This window comes from Quercus robur, chromosome 6 (assembly GCF_932294415.1).
Source record: "Quercus robur chromosome 6, dhQueRobu3.1, whole genome shotgun sequence".
Classification (NCBI taxonomy): Eukaryota; Viridiplantae; Streptophyta; class Magnoliopsida; order Fagales; family Fagaceae; genus Quercus; species Quercus robur.
In genome coordinates, this window is record NC_065539.1 from 32,286,795 (window position 1) to 32,304,978 (window position 18,184).

Genomic DNA, 18,184 nt, shown 5'->3' on the forward strand with positions numbered 1-18,184 from the left:
ATATATCTGGAAATGATGTGGACAACATAATAAAGATGGTGGGATGGGTATAGTTATTAAGAAACTAACCCATTTCTATAACCTTACCCACAAAGATTACAAACAAAAATGGTGAGGCTTTTTTTTTTTTTTTTGGGTGGGTTTCCGAGAGAGAGAATTTTCAGAATTTTTAGGCTTATTTTTCCAAAATTTCCTAATTTTTTCTGATTTTCCTCACTTTTTTCTCCCGATTTCTCTATTTTTCACTCATTTTCTCTTAAAAATGGGGAGTATTTATAGGAAAAATGAGGAAATGGGAGGCTAGCATAAGTCTAACATGTTACACTTGTGCTAGCCTCCCAAGGCAAAGGGTGGCTAGCATGAGTGTAACATGTTACACTTATGCTAGCCTCCCATTTTTGCCACCTCATCAGCCTATTTTGTCACTCAATTTGAAGATTTGGTTGTCGAGAGATATTGCACTCGGAAGGAAGGTGACGCAGAGCTAATCAATTTTGTGACATTTTTTCTTGAAAATTACATATCTTCCAATCCAAAGCAGATATCGTCAAGCCCTTTTGATGAAAATTATTTGAGACCTTGTTCTTCAAGATGTTCTAGTCTGCTTGTTCCAATTCTTGCCCAATCAGTACATTTTATTGCACGAAATTAGGAAAAAATTGCTAGTTTTTCCTATAAAAAAAAGTTAAGATTTTATTAGGGTTTTTGGTATTTTGGTGATATTTCATTCGTTTTAACTCCGATTTTGGCTTGTATACTATCGTTCAAAGGGAAAATATGTCCTACGAAACTGTTCAAAATTCAATATGATCCAACAGTTGAATAAAAAAGTCAACTTTTTGACCATACCCAGTTAGGGTTTTGGTCTTAATTGCTACAAGTGGTTTTATTTATTTATTTATTTATAAATATTGTGACCTTTGATTTGCCATCCAATCATGTTGTATTTATTTTTATCTTTGTTGTCTTCAAAATTCATAATTTTGCACATTTTGTCAAAATTTTTATTTTTTATTTTTATTTTTTTGGTCTTTGTTTTGACTCATGAATTGGGGCCAGAGAAAATATGGTATAGACAAATAGCATTACTGATTTGAAATCCCCCAATAAGGGACATGATTTCTCTTTAAACTAGTTGCTCTCTAAATTTCTCATAAATCTTTATATTGGATGTGAATTTTGAAAATCTAATTGTTTAATTGCATATTTTCTATGTTCTTAACGTACATGTCAAATTTTATTCAAATAAGATGTTATTTACTATTTGATCAATAAAAATATTTTTTTATACATAATTTTAGATCACAAAAATTTTAAATTTAAACATTTGTTTGATGATGTAGTTAAAATATATATACTAGTGTTATGCCTATGCAATGCACGGCTTAATAGAAAAGTATATGTAAATTAAACATAACAGAAATACAAACCCTTGTAGGAGAGAATACAAAATTTGATAATTCTTAAATAATAAATAGATAAACTGTAAGTATTTATAATGGTTTTTATAATGGATTTCATGGATTTAAAATTGCCTTTATGACTCATAAGCAAAATCTTTATAAAATACAAAAACAAAAAAGAAGGAGAGAAATGCATACTTGCAATAGTGTGGATAGTAGGTTTGATAAAGCATTCTGCTATGGATTTCACAAATATCAAATTGCCTTAAGTAATACAAACCTAAGTAATAAGAAAAAACAAAACAAAACAAAAAGAGAGTTAGGTTATGTTTGGTAACAGTTTTTATTTTTTATTTTTAAAAACTTGTTTTTGGGAATATAAAGAAAAAACAATTTTCTTGTATTTTTGAAATCAAAAACATGTTTGGTTAGTTGAAATTAAAAAAGATAGTTTTTTGAAGAAAAAAATAAAAAATACTAAAATATGTTGTTACTAGAATTTAAACTCTAATGCTAACTCATTAAATGAGATAGACCCATTAAATTAAATGCATATTTTCATTGACTTTTGAAAATTAGAAATTGAAAACAATTTTTTGTATGTTTTCAGTTTCCTTTATAAATTAAGTTTTGAAAACAGTTTTTGTTTTCTATTTATTTTGGGTTACCAAACAAGTTTTTTAGTCTCAAAAATAGAAAATTGTTTTTAGAAACAAAAAATAAAGAGAAAAAACAGTTACCAAACATATCCTTAGATTTCTAATCAACATAAAAATTATGAGAGAATGAGAATTTTTTATAATGGGGGAGAGTACTGATTAGAATAATAAGTAGTGTTTCTACTTTCTATCAAAAAAAAAAAAAAAACCAAAAAGAAGAAGCCATAAAAAGAAGAAGCAGTCGTGGTAGGAATATATAAGAATACACTAAAAAAATTCTCTCTCTCTCTCTCTCTCTCTCTCTCTCTCTCTCTACATATATATATATATATATATTAGAAATCCTAACTTAATTAGGATTCAAAAGTCTCCATCTAATTGATAATCTCAAAAAAAAAAATCATAATAATTTTATCTAATAGATAATTTCAAATAATAATAATCATAAAAAAATTTCAATTCACGTAAAGGACACCCATAATTCTAACTTGATAATTTCAATGTTTCTCTCTAATTGGTCTGTCTCTATAGGAAAAAGACTTGAGTTATCAAAAAAACAAAAAATCGGGTAATAAATTTATGTTTTTTATTTTTTTTTATAAATAAATAAATGACTTTATAGGGTTACCAAGTAGACTGGAATGCAGTGGTGGAGCCACTTGAGGACCAAGGGGGGCCTTGGGCCCCCAAAATTTTTGAAAAAATTTATAATTTTTTTTTTAAATATCTTAAATAATTTGAAGATTCTTAAATAATCTTGTTATTTTGGCCCCCATCCCTGATAATATACCTATATAAAGTCTAAAAATAAACACAATTTTCATTTAAATTAAAATACAATCCACAATTACCTCAACAAATAAAAGTGAAAAAAAATTCTAATTTTCATCCCAATACATCTAAGGCTTACTTGTACACGACAAAAAAATTGAAAAGTTTGAAACTTTGTCTCTCCCACACGGCCACACAGTTGCAACAATCTTGCAGAATAGAAAAAATCTTTCTTACAGACTTACACAGGTGACTCTCTCTCTCTCGCTCTCTCTGTCTCCGTTGAGGACTTGGGCTTTGCATTCTTCTTCTTTTTCTTCTTTCAGTTCTTTCTCTTTGCCTTCAGCCTCCTTCAGTCCTTCTCGCCATTGCACTGCCTTTGCCCTCTTCTTCTTTCTTTTTTTTTTTATCTTTTCCGATTTTAGTTCTTTGCTTTTCGTCCCTTTGTTTAAAAGTAAAAGTTTTGTCTCTTTGTTTAAAAGTAAAGGTTTTGCACTTTCCAGAATTGCAATAGTGTAATGTATGTACTATGTGTTCAATTTTTCTTTGGTAAACGTACTATGTGTTGAATTTAGATAATAAAAAGTGACTAATTTTGTCCCTTTCTCATTATCATTTTCATTAACCTATTGCTGTGGGCCCCTCAATTTGTGACTCAATTTTGTGATGAAAATTATATGTTGTACCCAGCATATATGCCAGGTACACCATATACGAGCTCATTTTGTGAAGCTTCTGTGCTTGAGCTTGTGCTGTGTGCTCCAGGTATTTGTATTTTCTTTGTTTAGTTTATTTATTTATTTTTATTTTCATTGCTTTCTTTTTTTAAATTCTTATAATATATTATTTATTATTATAATAATCAATATATTATAAACAATATATATATATATATATATATTTGTTAAAATAAGACTGCGTAACAAAATGGAGGACGAGTTTCTCTCAGATAACTTAGTTGTCTACATTGAAAAAGAAATTGCTAAACTTCACTACTAACTCAATACTTGATGACTTTAGATCTCTTAAAGAGCGTAAGTTACAGTTTTGAACAAAGATGTTTAACTTTTATGTTATTGTATGTTTTGCGACTTTGCCCATTTTATAGTTGATTAAAGATATTAAATCATTTTTTCAATTTTGTCTCATGATTGTTTAATTTTAATTAAATATACTTTGGTTTATACATATTCAGTTATGAAGTTTTGTACATTACTATTTTACATTTCATACACACACAAAAAAAAAAAAAAAAAAAAAAAAATTATACATGGCCCCTCAAATATAAATTCCTGGCTCCGCCATTACTGGAATGTGTATATATATTCCAATGTGTACGCAACTCCTTCTATTCACGTAAAAAGAAAAAGAAAAAAAGTAATTGTGTATGAAGAGTAAAAAAATCATAATAAAGATTGGTTTTATCTCAATAATCAAATAGATATGGGTTATACCTCTCCAACTCATGCACATGTCTAATTATTCCTAACTATGCCCACTGGTTTTTTTTTTTTTTTTTCATTTTTAATTTTTTAACTTTAAAATTTGGTGAGATAGCATTAGTAGGTATATTAAAAATTTTGTTATTTTTATCTTAAAATTAGTGATAAAGCAATAGTTTATAAGAACAAATAAGATGTTTTTTTTATCTATAAATTTGTAGAATTGTAAAGCTGAAATCTAAATCTTAAAAATAAGTGGCATGTGAAGAGGAAATCCAAAGAAAAAAAAGAGATAACAGTGTGTAAAGAGGAAAAAAAAATAGTAAAAAATAAATTAATAATAAAAGGATTAGAATTTGTATTGTAATCAAATTAATATTTTTATCATCTTAGAAATTATAAGAGAAGAAGATAAGACTAAAAAAATTATATCTATTTTTTATAAAATCTAAAAAAAAAATTGTAATTTGATGAAACCACTTGGCACAACCATAGTTTATAAGTCCGATTTTTATTTTATTAAAATAAATAAATAGAGAGAGAGAGATTCACTTCTTTCAAACGTCAAAAGTTAAGAAAGGCACGCACTAGTAGCAGTAATAGTAATCCCCTCCCAGCTAAACCCTCCTCATCATCATCATCATCATCATCATCACCACCACCAACAATGCAAGCCACGCTGGTAAACCCAATCTCACGCGCCAGCCTAAGCGCAACCACCAAACATGTCCCCCACCACCCAAATACACACCGCACCACCTTCTTCTCCATCCGCTCATCCCTCTCCTCTGTTGATGAATCGTCAACCTCATCAACACCAACCCAAAAGAAACTAAATAAGTACAGCTCTCGCATCACTGAGCCCAAGTCCCAAGGCGGGTCTCAGGCTATGCTCCTCGGCGTAGGTCTCTCCGAGGAAGAGCTGTCGAAGCCCCAGGTGGGAATATCGTCGGTTTGGTACGAGGGCAACCCTTGCAACATGCACCTCCTCAGGCTCTCCGAGGCTGTGAAAGAAGGGGTACGTGAGGCTGGCATGGTGGGCTTCAGGTTCAATACTATTGGGGTCAGTGATGCTATCTCTATGGGGACTCAAGGCATGTCTTATAGCCTACAGTCTAGAGACCTTATTGCTGATAGCATCGAGACTGTCATGAGTGCCCAGTGGTACGATGCCAATATCTCTATTCCTGGTTGTGACAAGAATGTGAGTCTCTCTCACTTTTATTTCGTTATTATTATTTTTTTTTTAATTTTATTTTGATTGGTTTTTGTGATATTCTAGGTGTTTTTTACTTTTGAGTTTTCACGTTCTTTATTGAGAGTATGATCAACAACTTCAAAAGAAAAAAGAAAAAAAAGAAAAAAAAGAAAAAAAGAAGAAGCAATGTTTGGTATTAAAGTTTGAGCTTCTCTTTTGATATTAAAGTACCATATGTTCCTATCAAAAAAAAAAAAAAGAAGAAGAAGAAGAAGAAAAACTACCATATGTTAAAAAAAGTTTTGTTTCATTTCTCACCCACATACCCTTGCTTCACAAGGACAAGTATCATATTGTTATCAGCACAACATCATTTTCAGTGGGATCATCACTAACATCACAATCAGCCCCGTGTGCAATGAGTGAAAAATGTTGTGGAATTTGTTGTTCCATTATACTTATTATTTTGGAAAAACAATCTCTCCATTTGAAATGGATCCATTCTATAACTCAGATTATCTCAGGCTGTATTGAGCGATATGCCATTTAGAATTTTAAGTAATGTGACAGTTTGTACACTATCCAGTATCCACGGTGAACTGAACTCTCATCTCTTTCCCCCAGCTATACTACTAGTCTGTGATAGTTACGCTCTGTTGCTTTTGATTTAGTTTCTTTCTTAATTTCCTTTTTAGTAGAATTGGCATGAGGTAAATCGGCTATTTTCTTGTGCAATTGTACAATTATGTGAGTCTTATGCTTCTATTTTTTTTTTTTTTTTTTTTTTTTTTTTTTTGCAGATGCCAGGAACAATAATGGCAATGGGTCAGCTTAATAGACCAAGTATCATGGTTTATGGTGGAACTATCAAGGTTCAGACTTTGACTACTTAACAAGATTTGCTTTTAAAAATTAGGTTTTTAATCTGTAATCTTAATTAATAAAGACTTGATGTTCACCATCTGTAAATATAAATCTTACAGAAAAGTTATTTGTGAAGTTTTTCCAAAGTTACTATCAAATTTCAGTTCTTGTTCTTTTGGAATTAGTGACACTAGAGTTAATTTGTCTTATAAATAAGCTGGAATAGGAGTGTGTATGTCTATGAGGTGGTAGAGCAAATGGTGAGGTATCCACTAGTTGGATGAACTAGAAGCATTAATTATCTTTGAACTACAACGGGAACTCTTTATTACTTGTCCCCAAAATAAATAATTTCTTTGGACTTTGAAAGGAACTCTACAAATTAAGAAGAAAAAAAGATAAATGATTTATTGGAATTGTGCCAGATATATTTGTTTCTGCATTAGTCTATTAGTGATTGAGAAATAATGATCATCTATCATATGCTTAATCACATAATTTTTAAAGTTTTTTTGTAAAAATCTGACTTCTTTCTTTTTCTTTTTCTTTTTTGTTTTCCCGTATTCAAATTGTAGCTGGTTAGAGAGTAGAAGATTTTTTTAAGTTGCTAATAAAGTATCTTCTTTTGATTTTTTTCCCCCTTTTGCAGCCTGGTCATTTTCAAGGCCATACTTATGATATTGTATCTGCCTTTCAGGTATGCGCACTAATTTACTGTTATTTATTTTCTTTTTTCTGCCTTTTGTGAAACCTTTAGCACCTATAAAAGAACCAACGGAGAGTTTTGACATTGCCACTTTAGTCCAATAGATATATGGAATGCTTTATTCTTTTGTTATTCTGGTATTTTGAAACATAAAAGTAAAACTTTTTGGGCTGAATAATCTGGGTTTTATAATTTTGGCTGTTTTCAGTGACAGGCTTGACCTTTTATGGGTGCTCTGGTGTAATCTGATGGTTATCAATTGTCAATCCAGCTTAGTGCAATTAAGCTTGTAACACCACACCTCAGTATAGGAAATGCTACTTCAGTGAGATATTTCTAATAAATTCTGTGAGAGTCACAATCCTGTTTGGACTACTCGTTGAGTGAGTTGGAGAAAGGCATCAAAGTGTGCTAGTACCATTTTTGTTTTGTTCTGCAGATTAGGCATTGAGCCTTTAAACACTACTATTAAATTGTGTTGTAAGAACTTATTTAACAGCCAAAGCTAATAGCAGATATTTAGGCTATGCTGATGAATATAATAGGAAGAAATAGACATGGAAAACAAGGTTGGGCATATAGCTTGATGTGTCTCTCCCACATCACCTTTGAACTTTCATTGCATTGAAGATGTGCGTCTGACTTCTTGTGTGATAAGCTATATGGAAACTTGGGCTCAAAAATGTTAAAAAATGAATTTTTAAAAAAAAAAAACACAGATAATGAATAAAGTTTATGGAAATTGCTTTCTGTTGCATTTACACTTCATAAGTTATGCTTTTACAGTTTTACCACACATGGGTCATGGAATAGTTGAAAGGAGATATAATTTTTTGTTCCAGTAAAGGGAATTTGGTATGTTGGATTTTTTTTTTTTGTCATGACTTTTAGGTATAAACTTGACTGAAAATCTTATAAGAGATACAAATCACCAATTGTTATTGCATGGGGAGGGAGGGATTGTAACTCATGTAACCGTGGTTGATTTACATGTAGCAGTGCTTAGAAAGGTGCCTCTAGTGTATGTCATATGCTGCTGCATTACTTTTGCATCTATGAAAAACTAGGACCTACTAATTGATGGATCTTGCTTAATTAGTTTTACACATTATTTGAATATCTTGATCAGATATTGAGGTCATATTTAATTAAATTCTTAAGTACCTACTTCCAATTTTATTATGTGATTGTATGAAGATATATATCTGTTGCCTACGGAAAAAATAAAAATAATCTGTGACATGTAAATGCTGTAATAGATTCTTTTGTTATCCTAATACTGTAACTAGTTCATTTGTCATCTTAATTACTGCAGTGTTATGGAGAATTTGTCAGTGGATCCATAAGTGATGAGCAGAGGAAGAATGTAATCCGCAATGCATGTCCTGGGGCAGGAGCTTGTGGTGGGATGTATACAGCCAATACTATGGCCTCTGCTATTGAAGTTATGGGGATGTCACTTCCTTACAGGTAGAAACTTGTCTCTGCCTGATCACTTGAATTGGCATCAGCTAGCAATGTAATACAATCCTCATAGTTCTATTTTTCCTTTAAAGCTCTTCGACACCTGCTGAAGATCCATTGAAGTTGGATGAGTGCCGTTTAGCTGGAAAATATCTTTTGGAATTATTAAAAATGGACTTGAAACCACGAGATATTATCACTCCAAAATCCCTGCGTAATGCAATGGTTATTGTCATGGCACTAGGTGGGTCTACAAATGCTGTGTTACACTTAATTGCTATTGCAAGGTGAGGAGTCTTTGGTACCTGATTTCCAGTGCATAACATTGATTAAATCACATAGAGGTTGCTAATGGGATTCTTATTGGCAGGTCTTTTGGTATAAATTTAACTCTTGATCATTTTCAGAAGGTCAGCGATGAGGTTCCATTTCTTGCAGATCTTAAGCCTAGTGGCAAATATGTCATGGAGGATGTACAAAAGGTTGGCTGTTTAATAAAATATCCTTTCTTGTGCTTTCATTTCACTACTATGAAGGTTTTTTTTTTTTTTTTTTGGATATGAAAATTTTTATATTGTTTGCTTTAGTTTGTTTATCACCGTTTCCTCTTAATGAACCCATAATGATTGTTTTGATAGATTGGAGGAACGCCTGGAGTCATCCGCTACCTTTTGGAGCTTGGTTTTTTAGATGGGGATTGTATGACTGGTACATATATTTGGATTGTTGCGTTCCTCTGAACAAGTACTTTGTTTTAGTATTCTCATAATTAACCTAAAAGGGTTTTTCCCCCCCTCTCTCTCTAGTTACTGGGAAGACACTGGCTGAAAATGCAGCAAGCTTCCCTCCCTTAGCCACAGGGCAGGTTTGACAGCCTTTATGTTTTTATTTATGACATCTTCTATTCGCAATGTTTCTGTCACTTTTACTGTTGATTAGACATGAAATTTAATGCAGTTCTTTCTTTCCTTTTCTCATATAGGATATAATTAGACCAATGGAAAACCCCATAAAGAAAACAGGCCACATCCAGATATTATATGGAAATATTGCGCCAGATGGTTCTGTAGCAAAAATCACAGGAAAAGAGGGGCTGTATTTCTCAGGTTTTATTATATGTTCTACTTTTGGGCTATTATGCAAGTTCTATGTTTTATAATTAAAATCTATATTTTGGTGTAGTCTACTGCAAAAATATTTACCCAAAAATGTTCAACAGGCCCTGCACTTGTCTTTGAAGGAGAGGAATCAATGGTCGCAGCTATCTCAAAGGATCCTTTGAGTTTTAAGGTATGTGTTCTAGTCAACATTGTTGTACAATCAAATCTGTATGGTTAGCATTTTTTGATGTTTTGTTACTAAGTTATACAGAGTTTAGAACCCAAAGTGCCAATGAGCTCTAGCTCAAATAGTGTTTCCACCCCTCACAAGAGCAAGGTGGAGTGTGACAGCATAGGTTCCAAACCCATTTGGTATGTGTGTAACATACTAATAAAAATAATAATAACGAATTTCATAACAGAACCCAAAGTTGCTTGAGTGAGTGCAGAGACTTGAAAGAAAAAAAACACTGTTATGCCTAATGCTTTTTGGTTCATTTTATATTAAAAAAAGACTGTTGCACCTATATTGCACATTTTCAATGACATTACTTACCAAAAAAATCTGGTGAATAAGTTTTGTTTCTTTGTGAAAAACAAGCATCATGGCTAAGCATTGCTCTCCCAGAATGAGAATTATCTCCTGCATCTGCTGCATATTACAAGCCTCTCACATGTGGGCCCCGCATGCTGTGAGAGTCCCGCTGCATTAGGAACCAAGTTCCTAATGGGGATGAAAAGGAATTGTAGAGGAATGTATGAGAATTGTAGAGGAATTGACTTATTTGAGGTAGTCACCCTCCATAGAAAAATATTAAGTGAGAGAGAGGAAAATAGGAAATGCACTAAGCAATTAATTGGTTTATTCTTCAATATCTAATGTTGAAATTACAATCATGTATTTATAGGAGACTAGCTCTAATCTTATTAGGCCATGTGGCTTAAGATAATTGGCTATTTATTTTTTTGATAGGTAATGAGAATAATATTAATCAAGATAGAAAAACGAAGAAAGCAAATACAAGGTGTTCATGATGGTGAACACAAGAAAAAGAAACAAACAACAAGAAGGAAGAAAACTTAAGGTGAAATTCTAAGAGAAGAAAGAAACTCAATGATAGAAGAACAATTCGAGGAGCCCCAATACCTAGACCAATCAAAAAGAGTCTTTTGACATAGAGCTTGTAACTGAACTAGTGATTTCTCAGTAGCCTCAAAAGAGCGCCGATTTCTTTCCGTCCAAAAAATCCACATCAAACGGCAAATTCCATATGTTCGAATTAAATTTCCCCAGCCAATAGCTCCAAAAAAAACTCTTAACTTTCCACAGAGTCTAGCATGACCCATTGGATCTCTAAAACCTGAAGCATATGCACCACAATGAGTGAGCTACAGGACAATGGAGGAAGATATGATCCATAGATTCCTCATTACAGCAACACATACAACACCGATTCGCCAAAGAGCGGCCCCTAAGTATAAGATTATCCAAGATAAGGATCCGCCCATAAACTGCTGTCCACAAAAGGAATGCCACCCTTTTAGGAATCTTAACTTTCCAAATACCCTTCCAAGGAAAATTGGAAATAGAAGCACCCCCCCCAATCTTATTGTAATAGGACCAAATATCAAACTAGCCATTCCCATTAAGGCACCAATAGGAACTATCACACCCAACACCCCTAGGAATCCTAGATTGAATGAAATCATGGAAAGAGAAGGGAGCCCCTAATTCACTAACATGAAAGTCCCAATAAAATCTCAAATTCCAAATTCTATCATTTCCTCCCTCCTGATAGCATAGAACATCAGAAATGCAAGCTTTCTTGTCATTTGAACGCACATACAATTAAGGATAGAGCATTTAAGTGAATTGTCCCTAACCCATATTTCATGCCAAAAAAGAATACGAGAATCATCACCCACCACTAGGGCCACATGTTTGGAGAAACTCTCCCATCCATCATGAATACCACGCCATAGACCACAGCCGTGGGCCCTTCTACATACTTTAGTATTCCACCCTCTTGATACTCTCCATATTTAGTTGCAACAACCCTCCACCAGAGATGGGTACCTTCTCATCCAAACCTCCATAACCATTTCCCTAATAGGGCTTGATTAAAATGCACTAACTTCCTGATCCCTAAACCACCCATCTCTAACGGTGAACACACCTTCTCCAAAGCTACCAAAGGATATTTGAAACACTCCTCTAAAGACTCCCATAAAAAATTTCTCTGAATACGCTCCAACCTATCAACCACAGCTACAAGGATGGTAAACAAGGATAGGTAGTACGTAGGAAGACTTAAAAGGGTACTTTTCAACAGAGTAAGTCTACCACCCTTAGATAAATAAAGATGCTTCCAACCTAATATTTTCTTCTCCATCTTCTCCAAAATAGGATTCCAAATGGATGCTATCTTATGCAGAGTACCCAATGGCATTCCCAAGTATTTCATAGGCAGACTACCCACCCTACATCAGAGTATGTTAGCCAAAGCACCTATATTACCAACCTCCCCAACTGGAACAATCTCACTCTCCCCCACATATACTTTCAAACCAAGTCAAAGCTAGCCTAATGGACAACAACTGTTCTCTAGAAGCATCGCAAAATAAGATGATATCTTCTGCAAACAGCAAGTGTGAAATGTGTACCCTAATAGAGTTAACTGGCCCCATATGAAAACCACGAGGAAGACTACACTCCTCAGTTTTCTTCAAAATCTGACTTAATGCTTCCATAATTAAAAGGAAAAGAAGAGGGGACAACAGGTCACCTTGTCTCAACCCATGGGAGCTTTCAAAAAAACCTGCCAAAGATCTATTCACAAGAACAAAAAAACTAACAGTAGTGATGCAAGCCTTAATCCACCCCCTCCATTTCACCCCAAAACCCATCCTACCTAACAAATAGAATAATGCATCCCAATTCCCATGATCATAGGCTTTTTCAATGTCCAACTTACAGACCACACTCGAAGCATGACACTTCAATCTACTATCTAGACACTCATTTGCAATAAGCTCTGAATCCAAAATTTGTCTCCCACCAACAAAGAATGTTGAGACTTAGAGATGAGACTGTCTAACACCACCCTCAATCTATTCGCCAACACCTTAGACATCAGCTTGTACACACTGTCCACCAAACTGATAGGCCAAAAATCCTTAATATTAGTAGCATTAAGATGTGCTCAAGAATTAAGCTACATGTACTCAATTCCTAACTAACTCATCCTTATCTTAACTAACTAATTAACTAACTAATGGGAATACAACAACTATTAGGAGATTACAAGGCATTTGGTATAATTTGGGGTTCCTAACACTTCCCTCCCCTTCAAAACACCTTGCCCATAAGGTGTTGTTATGAAATGACACCTTCATGAGGGGGAACCAGCCACTAAACCAATACTTCAAGGCATTCTGACTGTCAAACACACCAACAACTCCAAAGATATTAATCACTGTCCAGAACAGAGTAGCATAACTTGAAAAGCTAGACTTAACACCAGCACTCATTGGAAATCCACATCGTGTTTCAATGTTGTCCTCCATGTCAAACAATGAATAGTGGCAAGAACCAATGTGAACCGTAGAGTTACCTTCTTTGGATCTAAAAGTCGGTTAGCATTGTCAAGTTGTAACATTGAAAAGGGCAGGTGGATTTATAGTAGTAACATTGCCGCATTGACCTTGTAAAAGTTGCATTGCATTGCCACCTTTGTTTTGCTTGTGTTGGTAATATTGTGAATATCATTGTTTTCGAAGACAATTCTTGAAACTCTTCCATGTGCTCTAGCCTAAGGGAACCAAGACTTCCAGTATTTGCAAGATACTTTCCATTATATGAAAAAACAATGCTAGCATTGGAACCTTTGCACTTCTCACTGCTGTCACCAAGAACGTGAACATATCGGGCCCTCTGGACACCATTTGCTGATAAGAAGGCTTGGGAATATGTGTTGGCTTCCATGAGTGTGGCCAACAGAACTTCTTCGAGCATCAACTTGGGCTTCAGGCTTGCATATATCAGCACAATTCAATCTGACCAGAACACCGAGAAATGTATATCTATCCCTTTGCCTTGGTAATAGGCATGTAAGAGAAAGACTTGGTCACCATAGCTAGGTCCAAGTTCAACTTCACCCCCACCTAATATTATCACGTCCCATTTCTTGAGGAGAATAGGCTGATCCTAAAAAACTACTTTTCCAATGGAAACCATCAACAATAAGGCAAGCTTTTCAATGTGCTCAACTTCAAGATTGGTAAACTGTGAACCAAGTGACACATTTTCATTGGCACATTTATGCAATATAGGCTTGTTGATGGAGATGCATGTGGCGTCATCAAGAAGGCCTGGGTTGGTCTCAACAAGTTTATTTTTCTCCAACTCTTCTTTGGTCATTTTTACCCCAGCTTTCATTGCACCAAGAAGCTGAAACTCTTTTTCTGTCATATTCTCAAGTGCCTCTTGCACTCCTGAAAGTTCATCTTTCATGGCCTTTTTCGATTCAGCCAAGACCTTGACCTTTTCTAAAATAGCCTTGACATCCTTTGAAACTTTGTTCACCATTTGCTATATTTCTTTCCAAAGTTTTCTTTGGTCACATCCACTCCTTTCAAGATCATCTGCTCTGATACTACTTGTTAGGAATCTAGTGGTTCCTAACGGAGATGGAAAGGAATTGTAGGGAAATGTATGAAAATCATCGAGGAATTGATTTAATTCGAGGTAGTCACCTTCCATAGAGAAATATTAAGAGAGAGAGGAAATGCACTAAGCAATCAATTGGTTTATTCTTCAATATCTAATGTTAAAATTACAATCATGTATTTATAGGAGACTAGCTCTAATCCCATTGGCCCACTTGGCTTAACATAATTGGCTAGTTGATTCAACATGTGCTCTAAAAATTAAACCATGTGTTAAATGAGCTACATGTGCTCGATTCCTCACTAACTCATCCTTATCTCAACTAACTAAAGGGAATACAACAACTATTAGGAGATTACGAGGCATATGGTATAATTTGGGGTTCCTAACACGCTGTATGCAGCGGATGCAGGAGATATCCCCTCATTCCAAAGGGTGGCTTTTCTCTAATATCATTTAGCCTATATAATGAATAATGCTTCCTTGAATGTTGAATATGATTCTCCCAACTGATCTTTTGCATAAGGAAATCCATTAAAGTGGTAATTGTGTGAAATATTCTCAAATTGTATGAATTACAGACATCTGTGAAAGGACTCTTAGGCCCAAAGGGCTAATTATTATTCATTTGATAATTTTTCTCAATTGAATTTTATTATTAAGTCTTCTACAAATAAAGCTCTGAAATATGGATTTTGTAACAGAAAAAACTTCTGTACTCTGAATTGAGGGGCTGAAAGTTTACCTTTCAGGCTTCTTCTCTAAGCTTAATGCTTTGTTTTTTGCCATACAGACCAGTATAATGTCCATTGTCTGCCAAAACTCGTGAAATCTGTAGCTTCAATGGTCTTATTCTTCCACGTTTAAATTCCTAATTTCTTATGTTAATAAATTTCATATTCTCTGCAAATTTTTTTATGTCATAGGTATCACCTATTTGCATTCTGCAAATTTTGATAATTAGTTAACTGCACCGTGTAAGTTGGCTGCATTCTGCATTTATAGCAGCATCTTTTCTGGTTTTGCTTGCATTCATGTGATTACAAGATGTTACCATGAAACTTAGATGTTGTAATGGGATATCTGATTTCTTGTTTATGTTTGTCATGTTGCAGGGTAAGGTAGTTGTTATTAGAGGAGAGGGGCCTAAGGGGGGACCAGGCATGCCTGAAATGTTAACACCAACAAGTGCCATAATTGGAGCAGGTCTTGGGAAGGTATGGTTTTAATTAAATCCTAATCTTGCCTTATGGACAGAATATTTTTCCAAATCAGTTTATAGGAGAATCCTTTCAACTCACTATATGGAAATTCAAATGACTATATCTACACATTCTTCTGATTACATTACTTATTTAATAGTCAGCTGCCTTGTTTGATGACTTAATAGGTCATGTGATTAAAATACACATGGATCATCATTTAAGTAGCTACTTCTTGTGCTAAAGGAGACTCCAAACTGGTTTGGGGAAAAACTTTTTCCCGGCTTATGATTAGTGGTCTTTTTTTTCATAAAAGGAGTCAAAATCATTATCCTAAAGCCTCCCAAAAGACAACTTTTAGATATAGCATGTTCGAATTATAGTGTACTTTATCAATAGAGTGACTTTAAGGTCATGAATCTACTTCAAAATTTAAAAAAAAAAAAAAATTGGTTACTTTTAGATATTACTGGTACCTTTTCTATTTAATCTATCAATATGTTCTTTTCATGGTAAATGCTCTAACTTAGTAGAGACAAAAGTTGTTTCCTATGAATGACGTTTCTTTGGATACTGCTTTTGAATGCTACAGGATGTTGCTTTGTTGACTGATGGTAGGTTTTCAGGAGCTTCGCATGGATTTGTTGTTGGCCACATATGCCCTGAAGCACAGGTGCACTAGCTTTTTATTCATCTAGAAGGATAACAATATAAAATTTTAACGGAATGCAGAAAATTTTTCCATCTTTAAGGAAATAAAAACTACAAATTTTCTTCACAAACTACAACTAGGAATGCATTGCTAATCTTTTTCAGGAAGGGGGTCCAATTGGTTTAATTGAAAATGGAGACATCATCAGCATTGATGTTCAGAAGAGGAGAATAGATGTTGAGATAACAGATGAGGAGATGGAGCGGCGAAGAAAGACGTGGACTCCACCTGCATTTAAAGCTAACAGAGGAGTTCTTTACAAGGTATGTGGGACTCAGCCTTGACATCCAAGATTTTTGTGTAATTTGTTGATGTATTTATTGAACAAAGACCATATTATTTCTTTCCAGTACATCAAGAACGTGCAATCGGCTTCAAGGGGATGTGTGACTGATGAGTAGTGGAGAGGACATATGTATAGATGGCATAAAGTGTGGCAGCAAACCCGAGTTAGTACATTCCATTTAGGGTCTGTTTGTGTAGTGGCTGCGGCTGCGTTTTTTGAGATTGCGTTTTTTTTTTGGGTTGGTCTATGGCACTGTTCATGAACCAGCTAATTTATAAATAAATGGTAATTTGCAATAATAAAAAAATATTTTACTACAATGTTTTTAGCAATAAATTTTCAGTTTTCAACAAAATAAGTAATATTCAAACGCACACTTAATCTCATTAAATTTCCATTTGCAGCTCTTTAATGGCCAATTTGGATGAAAGGGAAGTAGAGTAGAGTTAACTGGAAATTAGCCTAATTTCCAGCTAACTCTACTCTACTCCCCCTCTATCCAAACTAGGCCTAAGGATATCTATCTAGATCCTCAACATTTAAAAAAAAAAAAAAAAAAAAAAACCTGTTAATTTGAATATGACCAATTTGGGACTCACAACTATAAAGTTATTGTTCACTCTCTTTTCTTTCTCTTTTTCCTTACATTATTTTGGGGAGGGGATTCTTGTTCTCTTTCATGGGAGAATTAAATAATGACGCTAAGAAACAAGAATTTTAATTTTATGTTCTTCTCAGCTAATTAATTAGCACAAATAAAATTAATATTCAATTACTTGTGTGGTTTTAATCCATGCTTTTCACTACTAAATTTGTTGTTGACCTCAAGGGTTTCCTCCTTGTGTGTATAAGACGACGGATTGCACATACTTGATTAATAATCAAGTATTCAAAAAGGTCTAGACACTTAATATTCAAGTACCTTGTATATTGTCTAAGACACATGACATAAAAGAAAATGTGTTTGTTCACATAGGAAAAAAAAGTTAATCAAGAAGAAATTGGAAGAGTTTTCATTATTTGAATACAAAAAAAAAAAAAAAGAAAAAAAAAAAAAAGAAGAAGAAGGTATATGATTAGTTTTCAATCCTTAAATGCAAAACAACAAACAACTCCTAAAAAAAAAAAAAAAAAAAAAAAAAAAACAAAACAAAACAAAACAAAACAAAACAAAACAAAACAAAACAAAACAAACAATGTGATTGGTCAAGTCTTTTACATTCTTTTTGAGAGAGTGGGGAGTATATATAGGATAAAGTTTAGATACAAAACCAGTTGTAGCTTAAGGCTACAAACTGCTTTAATAAATTGACATGTGTTAAAAATGGCATGTGATTACTTAAGTAAACTTAACCCAAGTAACCCTAATTAACTACACCACCTATTAAAAAACAAAGATAAAAACTAAAACACCTATACGTATTCTCTCTCTCTCTCTCTCTCTCTCTCTCTCTCTCTCTCTAACTTCTTGTGAACCTAGAAACACAATCCCTCTTCTTCCTCCACCACGGTCACCCCAAACCCATCTGTCTCCATCGTTGACCACCCCAATCCCTCCTTTTATTGCAATTTCATATATTAGAAAAGATCGATGACATCTCTTCTGAGACAATATTATTGTCGTGGAGCGTGAAGGAGAAGCACAATTGAAATTCAAAATTCAAGATTTACTTCAATTGTAATTCACAATTCAAGAAATATCACATAT

At 33.8% G+C, this 18,184-nt stretch overlaps 1 protein-coding gene across 1 annotated transcript; it reads left to right on the plus strand.

The window, feature by feature from the left end:
* Positions 1–4,820: 4,820 nt before the first annotated feature.
* LOC126688455 (dihydroxy-acid dehydratase, chloroplastic-like) lies at positions 4,821–16,796 on the plus strand. Its single transcript, XM_050383155.1, has 14 exons — positions 4,821–5,479; positions 6,274–6,345; positions 6,987–7,034; positions 8,359–8,513; positions 8,600–8,794; positions 8,878–8,989; positions 9,146–9,215; positions 9,314–9,372; positions 9,490–9,613; positions 9,727–9,797; positions 15,392–15,493; positions 16,071–16,151; positions 16,295–16,453; positions 16,541–16,796. Exons 1-14 carry the CDS (start codon positions 4,943–4,945, stop codon positions 16,589–16,591), a joined length of 1,836 nt encoding a protein of 611 aa, XP_050239112.1. The 5' UTR covers positions 4,821–4,942; the 3' UTR covers positions 16,592–16,796.
* The last annotated feature ends 1,388 nt before the right edge of the window (positions 16,797–18,184 follow it).